This window comes from Oculina patagonica, chromosome 7 (genome assembly GCF_052425735.1).
Source record: "Oculina patagonica isolate OP01 chromosome 7, crgOcupat, whole genome shotgun sequence".
Lineage (NCBI taxonomy): Eukaryota > Metazoa > Cnidaria > Anthozoa > Scleractinia > Oculinidae > Oculina > Oculina patagonica.
In genome coordinates, this window is record NC_135764.1 from 27,472,602 (window position 1) to 27,488,349 (window position 15,748).

General features: G+C 38.9%; 1 protein-coding gene and 1 pseudogene across 2 annotated transcripts in view; one reads left to right on the top strand and one right to left on the bottom strand.

Annotated features, from left to right (window-relative positions):
- On the top strand, positions 1 to 13,560 carry LOC144660628 (uncharacterized). Its single transcript, XM_078521306.1, has 7 exons — positions 1 to 26; positions 1,173 to 1,248; positions 1,666 to 1,816; positions 10,676 to 10,917; positions 11,537 to 11,578; positions 12,206 to 12,386; positions 12,813 to 13,560. The coding sequence occupies exons 2-7, from the start codon at positions 1,182 to 1,184 to the stop codon at positions 13,306 to 13,308; spliced, it is 1,179 nt and encodes a 392-aa protein (XP_078377432.1). The 5' UTR covers positions 1 to 26; positions 1,173 to 1,181; the 3' UTR covers positions 13,309 to 13,560.
- The window catches only part of LOC144660605 (urethanase-like), a 16,794-nt pseudogene continuing 14,599 nt past the window's right edge, over positions 13,554 to 15,748 (bottom strand). The window contains exons 8-9 of the transcript XR_013572119.1: positions 14,325 to 14,591; positions 13,554 to 13,880 (exon numbers count right to left, since the gene is read on the bottom strand). The product of XR_013572119.1 is annotated as an urethanase-like (transcript). The remainder of the gene's footprint in view (positions 13,881 to 14,324; positions 14,592 to 15,748) is intronic.

The following is a 15,748-nucleotide window of genomic DNA, read 5'->3' on the forward strand; positions in this document are numbered from 1 at the left end:
TTGGGCTGTGCAACTGTGATACCAAGGTAAGCTTTAAAACGTTTCGAACAACGATTGTTAACTAATAAAAGTGTTTTATCAAAGGAAACGAAAAGATTAATACTTTCCGGTTAGTTCAGGGGTATGGAACCTGAAAAAGCACTGTGATTTTCTTGTGCAACGACTTAAATTTGCGAGGAAAATATTCATAGTCTCCTTTGTTCAATTTCTTCGGTTTTCTTTTCTGTGGCGGCTTTGCCAGTGGTAGATGAAAGTAGCATTTGTGAATTTTCGAAGGGCGTTTAAGCCGTTCATCTGCAGATTTTTACTGTTTTGGCCAAGGGTGAAACACACCCAAGGTTTCATCGTTCAGTCATTCATGTGCAAACTAACAAAAAGAATCAAGTCGCCGATTGTTACCTAACAATTCCCCAAATCATGAAAACAGTTCAATTCATTAAATTCTAGTTGCAACGTCGATTATTGCTCGTTTTACCGTCATCGAAATTATGTCCGTTCTGTTTAAACTATTTAGGGATTTCTAGACTGAAGGAAACCTCAAAATAGAACTTAGATAAGTGGGAAAATAGCGGGAGATTAGTTATTGCCCATAATGAAGCAAGTAACGTAAAGAATCGGTAGGATTAGAAGAGATTACAAAATGACAATTAGAATTCCTTTTTTTGTCTTTCGGAACAAAACTCTTATGCAGAATTTAATGACTTTTGCATTCGACCATCAAGTAATATTGTAAGGTTTAACGTTTTTTATGTGCAAAAGATTTATATTTTTTATGCTTTCTTTTTCTCCTTAAAAGTCTATCGAGGGTAATAACGATTATATGGGTTAAAGATCGATATCAGTTCACCACTAAAAGTTTACCGGTACATTTTACGTATCAAAGCTGCCGCAATAGTGAAAAGAATTTGAGTGGGTATGAGGGCACAACCTGGTCAGTAAATGTTCTCTTCCTCTCGTTGGTGACGTCATGGATTTTTCCATCAAAGTGAGTGATCTGGTTCGAGCCTGGCTGGAGATTAAGTTATGTTTTCTTAATTCGAGTTCTTTCGTGATTAATTTTGGGTAGGTTTAAAGTGAGAAAATTAAAGGCGCCATTGTTAGTAAATTAGGTAAAAAAAAACACACACAATTCATGTAGCCGCATTTCTAAACTTTTGCTATACACATCACAGATTTACGCTATGGTCAGCTTGGTGACTTTTGGTTTCCTGTTCTTTGTATGCTTCGCTTCAGAAGTGAGAACTACAAGTAAGTGAACTTTTTACTGAATAGTTAATTGGCATACACATGAGCATATAGGTATCTTCATTAGCAGCAAAGTCATTATCCATTGTATTCCTGCATTGAGTCACCGACATTTTACCAAAGACGAATAATGACGGAAGCATTGACTTAAGCAGCACTCAGTGTGTCAGTCAGTCAGTCAGTCAATCAGTTCTCATTGATTCAGTCAGTCAGTCAGTCAGTCAGTCAGTCAGTCAGTCAGTCAACCATTCAGTCAGTCCGTCCGTCAGTCAGTCAGTCAGTCAGTCAGTCAGTCAGTCAGTCAGTCAGTCAGTCAGTCAGTCAGTCAGTCAGTCAGTCAGTCAGTCAGTCTAGCCCTGTAGTTTTGAAAAGATAACTAGATTTTATTACCAACAAAACTACAACAACTGATTTCTTTAGACGGTGGCCCGTGCAACGATTATCAGGAACTGAGCAGCGATGATCGAACCGCAGACTATGACAGGTTGACGTCAAAATCAGATAAAAATAGCAAATGGCAAAAGGACTGGTACCGATTCACTGGTGAAGCAGGAGACAAAATAGCCAGCATGTAAGTTTGTATACGTGTTGTCAAAAACATGCAATGTACATGTGACTACAGCGAAAATACACTTAGCCTACAGTTGTTCCAGTTTCTAGGCATGCAACTCACAATATATCAGTAAAGGTCGCGGGGGATACTTAAGCATGAATAAACTTATGAGGCGAAATTTTGTTTGTCCTGCATTTTTTTATGGATGCGATTAAGTGTCATTGTCAGAGTAAACCAGGCAATGCCAAAAGATGGGGGTCAGCCGATTTCCCTCATATTTTCAGCATTTAAAACCTATCAGATAAGATTAAGATTGGTGGCATTTAAATGATTTTCTGCCTTTTCAATCTTGAGATTGACCACCCCCTTAGTTTTTGGCACAGAAAGTGCCAAAAATCCTCATAAAAAAGGCCAAATTCTCAGTACAGGAAGCAGATCTTCCTTTTGCATTTCGTGCACAAAACTTTTTCTCAAGGTAAATTAACTGGTTGTTGATGTTTTGCATGCTTAGAAACAACTTTTCAGTTCAACTGTAATTTTTACTATATTTTCTAAACTAGGTAGGTAGCTTGTGTCTTGCCACAGAGTGAATTTGGGGGATTTTCAAATTCAATTTTTTCAAAAGTGCGATAGTTTATTTTTTATTAAAAGCCATTTTATAACAGTCCATACCCTTCTTATTCGAAAACAAGAATTTATTGATTGGCACAATAAATTCTTTCTCCACGAATTTAGTTCAAAAATGGCTCTGATCGCTCTTATGGCTATTTTCCGGCCAAAATTAAATCACACTAAAATATCACATAACATCGATACAATTATATTTTGAAATGAAATAGTTGTATTTTAATTCATTGAAAGGAGTAGAAACTTCATTAAATGTGTTAATAATTGATTTCGAATTAACTATGTTAATTAACCCTCGGACGTACAAGGGGGGGGGGGGGGGGGTGGATGCCACCACCCCATGAGGTTTTTTCTAAATTTTGAAAAAACGATTTACACTACAATGCTGAAACTTTCATTAGCTGTTCATTCATCCTTTGCGGAAATTTTGATATGTCAACGATTTGTCCGTGGTGTGTGACGTTGCCATGGCAACGTCATAAATACAAGCAGGTCTTGCCAAAAATCGTCATTTTTACCATTTTTCTTAATTTTTTCAAGTTTTTTAAAACAGAAGTGCAAGATGTGTTTATTTTTACATTCCGTAAGCATTCTGGCTTGATTTTGCATCAATTCCCGTTATTTTCTGACTTTCTAAGAAAATGTTGAAACCAAGATCGCGGATCGAAGATGGCGGCTCTAATGACGTCACAGCCAATTAAAATTATGTCATCTTATAGAGTACGCTGAGGGTTTTCTTCCAAGTTCAAAATAATATCTCTACGCCTTAATATAACGAAAACTCCGGGGAGGGGCTCCATCCACCCCCCCCCCCCCTTGTACGATGGTGGGGGTGTAAGTTGGCTTGTACGTCCGAGGGTTAAAGTAATAGATACCGCAGTCCGTGCATAAATTCATTGTGTATTTCCTGCGAAAACTAAGTCGTATTACGTAAGCATTGCTTCGATTTTCATAGTTTAGTTTGGTATGTCTTAAAAGCGAGATTATAAACGTAATATATAAGGCGGTCTTTGAAGTAATGATCCAAGGTACCATAGAAAGAAACCACGAGTCGAGACGTTATTTCTCACGTTCGACACGGAATTTTGTCAGTTTCAATTCATACTATCACGTTTCATTCGGGACAAACACTCTTATATAAAGTATGAATTGTTCGTTAGCTTCACAAGAATCACCTTGTAGTCTTCTCGAATATAGTACAACTGTTCTACCGTTAGATGCTTGAAAACAAGATGTTACAGATCGCTTACTACTCGAGGTCTTGTTGTGAGTGGCAAGCGAGGATGGCGATCTCGAAGTTCAGAAATCACTGAGGGAGCTTTCTTCATTCAGTTCAGGTCACTTTGACTTATCCGTAGATAGAGTGGCAGGTATGAGCATCTGTCCAGAACACTAAAAAAGAAGTAACAGGCGACTGCATTTTCAAGGTAGTCTCGAATTCTTTTCATCCTAAAAAAGACACAAAAACGCACACAAGACCCAAGTAAACATAGGTAGAAGTTCAGATCAACTGTGTATTTTTTTCAAGAACCTTTAGTGACAGGAAGCATATTTTTTCATTTCTATAACTCAAGTGTCATCGTGACGCACCCGAAGTAAGTAGTAACACCAATTTAACCAATAAAAACAGAAAACATCTCTGTTTTCATCTTTGTCGAGGACTGCATTTTCGTTTTGGTCATTGGAGAAAACTGAAATGTGACCCAGCTCGTGTGTGAATTTTCATAGAATACAAGGTTCATCAATTTATATGGGCATCGTTTACCGATATAAGAGATAAACAAAATGTTCGTTTCAGGTCACGAGAATCAATGTCTAGTATATGTCTGTGTCATATTTTATAACTGAATCGTCTGGTCAGATCAGAATTCGTACCCAAGCGATAGTCAAGCTAATCCATTATAGGATGCTTAAGATGCACACACTTTTGCTTATGATTCGCCACTATGAGAAAACTTATTTAACTAGCTCTGGTTTCCTTTCTTATTCAAAACTATTTGTGAATTAAATTAAGAAAAATAATTCTTAATTTTTGTAGCACAAACGCCTGGTCAAACTTGACAAAGGTCGTGATAGTGGCAACAACAACTTTGTTTCGTGTTGTGTACCTTTCAGCCACGATAAATTTCTGTGAGGGCGTGGTTCACCTACAACCTTTGAAGCAGATTTCATTTGTACTGTAAAAGATTTGGATCAATTTTTGTTTCTGGGAAACCGTCCTCGGTCTGAACACGCCTACCTCGGTAAAAAAGGCGTCTATGGCTGGTATAAACCGAGCTCGGTTGTAGTGTAGTGTGCCGACCACCGTAGAAACCGATCATCGTACACAAAAACCGTTATTCTTTAACCGTTCTCGGTTAGCCATCTCTCTTATAACCGACGTCGGTTTTAAATTTCGGTTTAAGTCCAGTTTAAACCGAGCTCGGTATACTAGTCCAAGTTTAAACCTAGTATGGTTAAGTCCAGTGTAAACCGAGCTCGGTTAAGTCCAGTGTAAACCGAGCTCGGTTACGTCCCTTTTAACCTGGCTCGGTTTAAAGTACTCTAGTCCTAACCGAGCTCGGTTTTCGTCCCCCCCCCCCCCCCCCAAAAAAAAAAAAAAAAAATGAATAAAGAAAGAAATAAGGGAAGAAATAAAACAAATAATAATAATAATAATAATAATTTTATTTTCTACTTCCATTTTTTATTTAATTCAATTTCCTCTCTACACGATTTGAATCATTTTTTTCCTGCCCTTGTTGAGTACACTCTACCATCTGGTTGTGCACAACAATAATATACCCCCGAAAATAAACGAAATAGTATGCAATACAATAAATACTCTAAGACTTGCTTATAGGGCTTTCCACAAGTTGCCCGGCAACTTTTTGGCAACTTTTCATGTTTTATTTCTTTCCTTATTTCTTTCTTTATTCATTTTTTTTTTTTTTTTTTTTTGGGGGGGGGGGGGGGGGCGAAAACCGAGCTCGGTTAGTCGGTTAGGACTAGAGTACTTTAAACCGAGCCAGGTTAAAAGGGACGTAACCGAGCTCGGTTTACACTGGACTTAACCGAGCTCGGTTTACACTGGACTTAACCATACTAGGTTTAAACTTGGACTAGTATACCGAGCTCGGTTTAAACTGGACTTAAACCGAAATTTAAAACCGACGTCGGTTATAAGAGAGATGGCTAACCGAGAACGGTTAAAGAATAACGGTTTTTGTGTACGATGATCGGTTTCTACGGTGGTCGGCACACTACAATACAACCGAGCTCAGTTTATACCAGCCATAGACGCCTTTTTTCTACCGAGGTAGGCGTGTTCAGACCGAGGACAGTTTCCCAGAAACAAAAATTGATCCAAAGTTTTGTACTACAGAAACCCTAAGAAAAAATCGTGCAAATGGAATATTAAGCCAACCTATTGCCCGGCTTTTTAACTATCAAAATAAATAATTGGGCGGGGCGAGAGTTAGCCGATGTACAGGAGAAATGCTTACACGAGTATACATCGCGCCAGTGACACTGTCGTGCATGTCTAACAATTATATTCGTTTTTCCTTTACGATCACTTGATTGCCTGTACAACAAAATATCCAACATTCAACCAACATAAATTAAAGGAAAGAGTAAGCAAGTGATCTCGTTGTTCAAATGTTGAATATTTATAGATGTAACCCACTGGCATTTCAAAAAAATGATGTTTTGTATACATCAGTTTCCTTGATTCTAAGAAGCTGGGTGTGGCCATTACAAAACTGTGTATCACTGTTTTATATTTGAAAATTAGTAACCCGAGTTTTCTATGAGTTAGATTAATCAACGAGGCTCAGCCGAGTCGACTATCCCTATCCAAAACATACAGTGGACTATCGCTATCCAAAACCTAAAATTTAAAGCACTTTTAAGCCAACGCACAATCATGCCCTATCAGCGATTATAGTTCACCAAAAAATTTTCTCAGATTCTGATTGGATTAAATTGATCACGTGACGCGATGGTGTTCATCCGCGGAGGGCACTATTTAACAATTAGACGGCAAGCTCGAGGTTTCTACCGGCTGATAGTTGGCGAGGGGCGAAGCCCCGAGCCAACTATCAAAAGCCGGTAGAAACCGAGAGCGAGCCGTCTAATTGTGTTAGCATAACCCACTGACCGACCTATTAAACACAAAATATAGCTAGGGTTGATTTATTGAATGTTTTGATTGATAAAATTCAGCGAAGACTAAGCGCGCGCTCCGAGAGCCTTCTACGGATCAATAGTAGGCACCTGTGTAGCCAATCAGATTGCGTGATTACCAATAGTAGGTCAGTGTGGTTATGCTAACAGCTCATAGTGCCCGTCCGAGAAAAATGCCCGGATGGATAGTGCCCGCCCGTGAAATTTTTTGTAAACAAGTGTGCCTGCAGACAAAAAAAAGCAACCAAAATCACTGCATTTAGTGGATTTCTTGTCTGATTTTGTTTCGTTTGTTAAATTTCGGCTTTCAATTGAGTTTTTTGTTTTGAAAAGTAAAAAATAATTCGCGATGCTCGTTTTTGAATGGGCGCGCCGAAGCCGGAGAAAATTTAGTGGTGAATAATAAAAACGATAGAGTGTTTCTGTCTCGGAACTATCGGTCTGATAGTTGCCCCTTGGAAATTTGATGTTCTTAAAACTAGCATATTAGCCCTTAAAGCTTCGCTTCTCGGGCTAATATTTTTTTTCAAGAACATCAAATTTCCGCGGGACAACTATCAGTCGATAGTTCCTCGACAGAAACACTCTATTGTTTAAATAGTGCCCGTCCAAGGAAAATACCCGAAAGGATAGTACTCGTCTGTGAAAATTGTTGTAAAGCGGGCCTGCAAACAGAAAAACCCCACAAAAGTCACTGCATTTAGTGGGTTTCTTGTCTGGTTTTGTTTTGTGTGTTAAATTTCGGCTTTGAAGACTTTCATCTGAAAAAAGATGTCCTGATTACAGTCATAGCAGTCAAAATGCAATCATCATCGTCATCATCATCACCACCGCCACCCCCACCACCACCATCATCATCATCATCATCATCATCATCATCATCATCATCATCATCATCATCATCAACAACAACAACAACAACATCATTATCATCATTATCTCCACAGGTGCCCCATGATCTATGATTGTTATTTTATTATAGGAAATGAAAGCTCAGATTTATGAACTTTATGGGCCATATTGCTGAACGTTGTGCTTCTGTGCAAATTTAGATGGGTGTTGGGACATATTACAGTCGTCTTCAGTGATAAAAACGAGAATACAGTCTTCAACAACATATATCCAAAACAGAGATTTGTGCGTTTATTGGTCAAATGAGAGTACATTAAATAATTAGCACACAATTTCATCAAGAGTGTTACGATAACAGTTGCTCTATAGCCAGATTGTATAAGCAATGGTATAAGGAAAAAATGCTTCCTATTACTAACGATTCTAGCATAAAAATTGCTCAGCTAAACTTCTACCTGTGTACGTCTACTTGGGTCTTGTATGCGTGTTTGTGTCTGTTTTGGTATGAAAAGAACTAAAGACTAACTTGAAAAGAGAGGAGCTCAAACTACAACCAGCGTGACAGTGTTACAAAGGTCATGCAAACACGGCGTGGGTCATTAATCTGTTTGCATTGATCTTTGTGCAGTGATAGCAACAGGTATTTTTTCAAGGTCGCCAGTCGCATGCAGTCGCCTGTTACTTCTCTTTTAGTATTCTGGACAGATGCTCATACCTGCCACTCTATCTACGGATAAGTCAAAGTGACCTGAACTGAATGAAGAAAGCTCCCTCAGTGATTTCTGAACTTCGAGATCGCCATACTCGCTTGCCACTCACAACAAGACCTCGAGTAGTAAGCGAACTGTAACATCTTGTTTTCAAGCATCTAACGGTAGAACAGTTGTACTATATTCGAGAAGACTACAAGGTGATTCTTGTGAAGCTAACGAACAATTCATACTTTATATAAGAGTGTTTGTCCCGAATGAAACGTGATAGTATGAATTGAAACTGACAAAATTCCGTGTCGAACGTGAGAAATAACGTCTCGACTCGTGGTTTCTTTCTTTGGTACCTTGGATCATTACTACAAAGACCGCCTTATATATTACGTTTATAATCTCGCTTTTAAGACATACCAAACTAAACTATGAAAATCGAAGCAATGCTTACGTAATACGACTTAGTTTTCGCAGGAAATACACAATGAATTTATGCACGGACTGCGGTATCTATTACTTTAACCCTCGGACGTACAAACCAACTCAGACCCCCACCATCGTACAAAGGGGAGGGGGGGGGTGGATGGAGCCCCTCCCCGGAGTTTTCGTTATATTAAGGCGTAGAGATATTATTTTGAACTTGGAAGAAAACCCTCAGCGTACTCTATAAGATGACATAATTTTAATTGGCTGTGACGTCATATGACATCACGTGACGTCATTAGAGCCGCCATCTTGAATCCGCCATCTTGGATTTCAACATTTTCTTAGAAAGTCAGAAAATAACGGGAGTTGATGCAAAATCAAGCCAGAATGCTTACGGAATGTAAAAATAAACACATCTTGCACTTCTGTTTTAAAAAACTTGAAAAAATTAAGAAAAATGGTAAAAATGACGATTTTTGGCAAGACCTGCTTGCATTTATGACGTTGTCACGGCAACGTCACACACCACGGACACATCGTTGACATATCAAAATTTCCGCAAAGGATGAATGAACAGCTAATGAAAGTTTCAGCATTGTAGAGTAAATCGTTTTTTCAAAATTTAGAAAAAACCTCATGGGGTGGTGGCATCCACCCCCCCCCCCCCTTGTACGTCCGAGGGTTAATTAACATAGTTAATTCGAAATCAATTATTAACACATTTAATGAAGTTTCTACTCCTTTCAATGAATTAAAATACAACTATTTCATTTCAAAATATAATTGTATCGATGTTATGTGATATTTTAGTGTGATTTAATTTTGGCCGGAAAATAGCCATAAGAGCGATCAGAGCCATTTTTGAACTAAATTCGTGGAGAAAAAAATTTATCGTGCCAATCAATAAATTCTTGTTTTCGAATAAGAAGGGTATGGACTGTTATAAAATGGCTTTTAATAAAAAATAAACTATCGCACTTTTGAAAAAATTGAATTTGAAAATCCCCCAAATTCACTCTGTGGCAAGGCACAAGCTACCTACCTAGTTTAGAAAATATAGTAAAAATTACAGTTGAACTGAAAAGTTGTTTCTAAGCATGCAAAACATCAACAACCAGTTAATTTACCTTGAGAAAAAGTTTTGTGCACGAAATGCAAAAGGAAGATCTGTTTCCTGTACTGAGAAATTGGCCTTTTTTATGAGGATTGTTGGCACTTTCTGTGCCAAAAACTAAGGGGGTGGTCAATCTCAAGATTGAAAAGGCAGAAAATCATTTAAATGCCACCAATCACAATCTTATCTGATAGGTTTTAAATGCTGAAAATATGAGGGAAATCGGCTGACCCCCATCTTTTGGCATTGCCTGGTTTACTCTGACAATGACACTTAAGCTCAAATTTTACAAAGACCTAAAGAAATGATAAAATATTACGAATGCCATATTTTATTTTAAATAAAATACCAAATTGGTAGGTTGGACTTAACGACGGTGATATAGCCTCGTAAGTGACAAATTGGGAGATACATGATTTGGTGGCAGAGTTTACGGATCGACTATTAGACAGCAAACTATGATCTCGTCAAAAACTGATCAGAAAATACTCCATTATGCGATAACAGAAGTGGATTTTTTTAATTTAAAGTTTGCGAGGAAGTTATAATGGTTTAAATGCACAAATTTGAATTTAATGCCTTCTACCCCTTTCTAAAAGCGCTCTTTTAAAATTCCGCTTCTATTATGACACACTACAGTATTCCAAGCCACCTATCTGCAGTGGCAGGTCATGAAGTTCTGTATCCGCGCTGTATTCTTTGCCAAAAAATTGTCGGAAAAGTCCAAACTTTAAGATTTCCGAAGGTGTCCCGACCAAAACACGATTTTCAACAAATTCTTTCCAACCTTAAACATATTATTCTTGTATGTTTTTTAGTGTTATCTACTTAAATTAACCAATAATTTAAGGTGTACCCCGATTTGAAAGTAACTTAGTAGATCGAGACAAATTGCCCAGTACCTCGTGACTAAGGTCCATTAAATTATCAATAAAAAAATGCTTCACTTTAAAAACAACGATATGTCTGATCTTAATTTACATGCAGGGACACGACGGGAGAGTGCCTGGAATCGCCATCTTGCGGGGCTAAATATCCAGTCTTCCTCAAAACCTCCCATCCCGAGGGTCTGGAACCTGGAGAAGAAGTCGAAGGAACTGTCTGTATTGCCAAAAGTGATAAATGTTGTTATAGGAAAGCAACGATAACAATTAAGAAATGCCAAGGGTTCTGGATTTATGAACTGCCTCGTCCTAGTGTAAAACGAGCAAGATATTGTGGGAACAAAGGTAATTAAAATCAGGCTGGTCAGTTGCAAATCAAAAGTTAACCTTCATGACTGTAATGTTTTTCATTTGTACGAGAGTTTGGGTGGGTCAAAAATGGAAAAATGGTTTAATCTGTTCTCTACTTGCAATATTATAATTGTTTTATTCACTCTTGTACATTTTACAGGTTTATAATTATATACAAATAAAAAAAGTCAGTACAATATCAGCCTGGATACTAAAATAACTCGAACGTTTTCTAGTTAGTCACCAGTTATTGCAATGTCTCAAAATTTATTTGTGAGAATACAAAACTGTTTAGAGAAGAAAAGAAGAATAAGTTTACTGCGAGGATGTTAGTAACCTTTTATGAAATATTCAAATGGGGAAGGGCTTATGTCTGTGGTGAGGGCCTTATGTTACTTTATTTACCGTCCGCACCCCTTGTACATCTTCTCCCCACCCCTTTGTTCGACCATTATTAGTTCACGACCAAAAAATTCTTAAGATTCTTGTTAACAAAGGATTCATCATTAAGAATCTCTCTCTTGATTCTTGTGTTGATCCTTGCCGTTGATACCGCCAAGAATTCGTCAGTACGATGACCGCCTTTAATTTGTCTTCTCTTCTTTTAAAACAGTTGAACCGGAACCAGAGTGCAATGAGAAGAAATTGTTGTATGGTAAGTGCACCAAAAATATATTTTTATTCTTTCTGTTACCAAAATGATAACATTTACTACATGATATTATATCGAGCGAAACTGCAGTTCGAACATCGGCTATTACAAGGAAAAATGGCACGATTTTTTGGCGATTATTCGCACCTATCGTTTTAGATCATTAGTTCCGAAAAAATATTCGGATATGCCTCCTTATATTCAACACTAAAATTTCACCTGCTTTAGTGTAGGAACCACTATTCCTTAGTTCCATTAGTGGTCTAAAATCAAGTCGTTAGTTCCTTAAACTACTCAGTGTAATAATAAAGCCAGGATCGAGCCAGGATTCAGCTAAGATCCGAGCTAAGATCCTAACCCTTACCCTAACCCCTAGTAACCCTATTATAAAAGCTAACTGTAAGCAACCCGAGCTTAAGTAAGCTAATCGGAGTGCTATTTAGGCTAACCGAACAGCTAGCTAGGCTGACTAGGCTAACCGATCGCGAATGTTATTTAGGCTAACCGAATTGCTATTCAGACTCGAATCCTGGCTCAAAGTTTAGGTATCCTCGCTTATATCATTCATGTTTGTTGCTCAATTAATCAGACACATAATCAGTAACTTTTTTGTGTCCATTTACTTTGTAGGCCTTAACAAGAAGTACGCAGCTAAATCATGCAAAGAAATGAAGAAGAAAATTAAAAACGCCGAGTCTGGTGTCTACTGGATAAACCCTGACGGCAATAACCCGACCCAGGCCTACTGCGATCAGGAAACGGACGGTGGAGGCTGGACACTAGTTTACAGCTATACGTTTACAAACTTCAGGTAATAAATATTTCTTATTAATTTATATACTTAACAGAAAACCTGTAGTTTGAACTGTATTTTGAAAGATTCAAATGGAAAAAAAACAACACTAAAAGAAAAAAAATTGAAAAAAGTATAACGAACAATAGATAATTCTCGTTGTAAAAGGTACCAAAATCCACTCGGGGATCGGAGTGACTCGAGTCAATTTTTACCCCTTAGTGAAACTAGTGTGGAAAACCAATATAGACAGGCAAGCGAGACTAGCTGGTCAAGAGCCACATCCCAGACGAAAATAGTTCCAAATTAATTGTGCCTTACTTGAAATCGCAGCCTATGAGATTATAATGTGTATCAACTGTGTAGCTTTGAAATTTCGTCAGTCAAAAAGACGCGGAATGATTTTGCGTTAGACCTCATGGACACTGTATTCTCTTAACACAGAAACTTTCGGCATTCTTCCAACGCCAACACCCCACGTCCTAACTGGCCAACATATGGTGACATCCCAGTATCGACCACAGCCCCCGTCAGCGAGACAGACTACAACGCTATGGACTTCAACCAGTGGAAGAATCTCGGCCACGAGTTCATGATCAAATCCAACATTAACCACTGGATCGCTTGCAAAGATGGAACGGGAAGTTTAGTGGAATTCAGGGCCGGAAGTCTACAGTGCCGAAATATCAAGAACGTCGCATCCAAGTGCCACGGCTACGTTCCTGATCAGCTCATCTTTAACACCGCTGGTAACCCAGGTGGTATGTCCGTGGGCCCTGATCTGATTCGTTCCCAGAGCAACGTGCGGCTGAAGGAGTATTATTACTTTGATGGCAACACGCGCACCAATTGGCCTACCCATGATCCTTGTGGTACTAACGCCTTGAATCATCTCACCAATGTCGCTAATCCTCACGGGAATGTCTACATCCGGGAGTGATCGGTATAGCCGTAAACGTGGCAACGATCTTTTGGAACAATCCTAACAAATTTTGTTACAGTAGTTAAAAAAGTGATTGTTCCTTATTTTCATTTTTTTAGGTTTAAGAAGTAAATACATTGTTTGCCAGTGTGATTTCAGTCTTTCCGCATTTATTTTTATGTGATTTTTTCAAATCCAAAAGTTGGAATACATTGTTTACAAGTGTGAATTCCTTATAAGAATAATAAAGACTCTTGTCCTGCAAATAAATTGTTCTGCGCTTTCTTTGATGCAATCGAATAAAATAAGGTTTTTAGCTTGGAACAGCCTAAGAGAAGCTTTTCCCTGAGACCGCAAATCACACACCCCAGAATAAAAACCTATGGCAACCTTTTAATTAGAAAGATTCCTAATCTTCTCGAAAGCGTAGGCGACATTAAGAACAGTGGCCTCGTCAAACTTTCTTCCCACAATCATCATACCAACTGGTAAGCCATCACTGAAGCCGGCGTTGATTGACAGGGCTGGGTGACCAGTCATATTAAAGGCACATGTATTTATGTAGTTCTCACTGCAAAATGTAAGGTAGTCTAAAAAACAAGGGTGCAAAAAAATCAGTTAGTGTTAATCTATATTATTAATCACGTTATGGATAGAAGGTAAGATAACGTCCGCATTCGAGCCTAGTGGTCAATCAGGGCGGAGCTTAGCACAAAGCTTCTAGAAGTATTTCTAGCCTCCCCCACCCCTACCCCCTGGATGAGATACTAGTCCGTTGCAGGGTTACTTGGTCCCAGCCCCGGGATCCCAGCATGCACCTGGGTATAGAGAGGTACTGTGAGAGCAACGTGTCTTGCCTAAGAACATACTGACCTAGTGACCCGTCCAGGGCTGTAAAGGAATTACAGTAAAATTAACTGCTGGGGGAGTCGTAGAGGTCTATGTCCTTGCCTAAGGTATATGTAATATGATTTTGCAGGGGAACTTTGAAGTCTATCGCATTTCAAGCTTTCTGATTGGCTACTAAACATTACCTTTCAAAGACATGTTTGCGGGTGGTAAAGGCCTAGCTTTCTTCGGCGTCGTTGGCATAATTAATACGTCAACCTCAGCCAGCGCGTCATCGAATGCTGTTCGAAGTTTCCACGCCAAATTCCGTGCCTTAGCATTAAACACATCGTGATAATTATCTTGTAAATATTTTCCCTTGATAGCCGCAACTTTCAAGTCGACACTAAGATCATTTGCACGAGTCTGTAATCCTTTAGCAAAGGCATCCTGGAGTCCAGTCACTTGATAACCTTCAAAATAACGTAAATTCAATTGGGACGAATTCACATGCGGCCGGTTACTCCCAGTTACATGGAAAAAAAAATGGCTAAACTTAGAGAGGATGCCACATCAGCACTAGGTGGTTTTCATGTGGGTCCTCTATCGAGGTAGCCTCCCACGAAGTCGTTCTTAGACGATCGCCCCTAAGAACGACTGCGTGCACGTGGGTGGCTACTATCCAGGTCGAATTGGATTTGCAAATGTTGGTTTTTCAGGAGGGAGGAAAACCGGAGAACCCGGGGAAAAACCCTTGACGCAAGGAGAGAACCAACAACAAACTCAACCCACATATGGTATTGGGTCGGAATCGAAACTTGGCCACATTGATGTGAGGTGAGCGCTCTCACCACTGCGCCAACCCTGGTTGATTCTAACAGATATGAGCTCGTATAATTTCTTTCTTCTACAAATTAAAATAGGAGAATTCGAGAAGCAAGTGGGGAACAATCTCGTTTAAGACACGCCTCGTGCATTTCTACATGACGTACATCGTTGCATAGTTTCCAATGCAACATGCAACTGGCTACTGGGCTGCTTCGGTGCAACGAGTGAGATGAGTTACTGCCCAGATTTTGCCATGTTGTCAGGCTACATTCTAATAGGGAAATCGTTAGGCTCCCAGGGTGTCAAGATACCTGATAATTTTCCATTTTTTAAGCTAAGACCTACCACTTGTTTCAAAAAATCTGTTTGGCCAAAATTTTCCATCCACAAAGGCATCGAATATGACCACATGAGAAATAAAGTAAAAAGAAATGAAACTAAACAGCGTTGTTACTTTCCAGCAAAGTAATAGCACTGGGAAGAAGAACAAGTTTGGGAGGGGACTGGGGAGAACGCTCTCTCTCCTCAAACCCCTTCCAGTTTCAGAGTCTTCTGCCTAATGCTCCCTCGTTCCCAAATCGCTTCTTTTGAATTTGTTTTTAAGGAACCTATTTAATAGTGCTTCATTAAAATAATTTTTCAAATATAATGTACGTCAATTTGTCGCCTTAAGTCAAGATGCGCTAAATTAAATTCAGTTTTTAAGCCCATTTCAAGATGGTACGCCGGCATATAACGGTTCATTTTATTTTAAGATTCTTGGCTGGTGGGGCGGCCTAAACGTTATCGCGTCACACTGCGG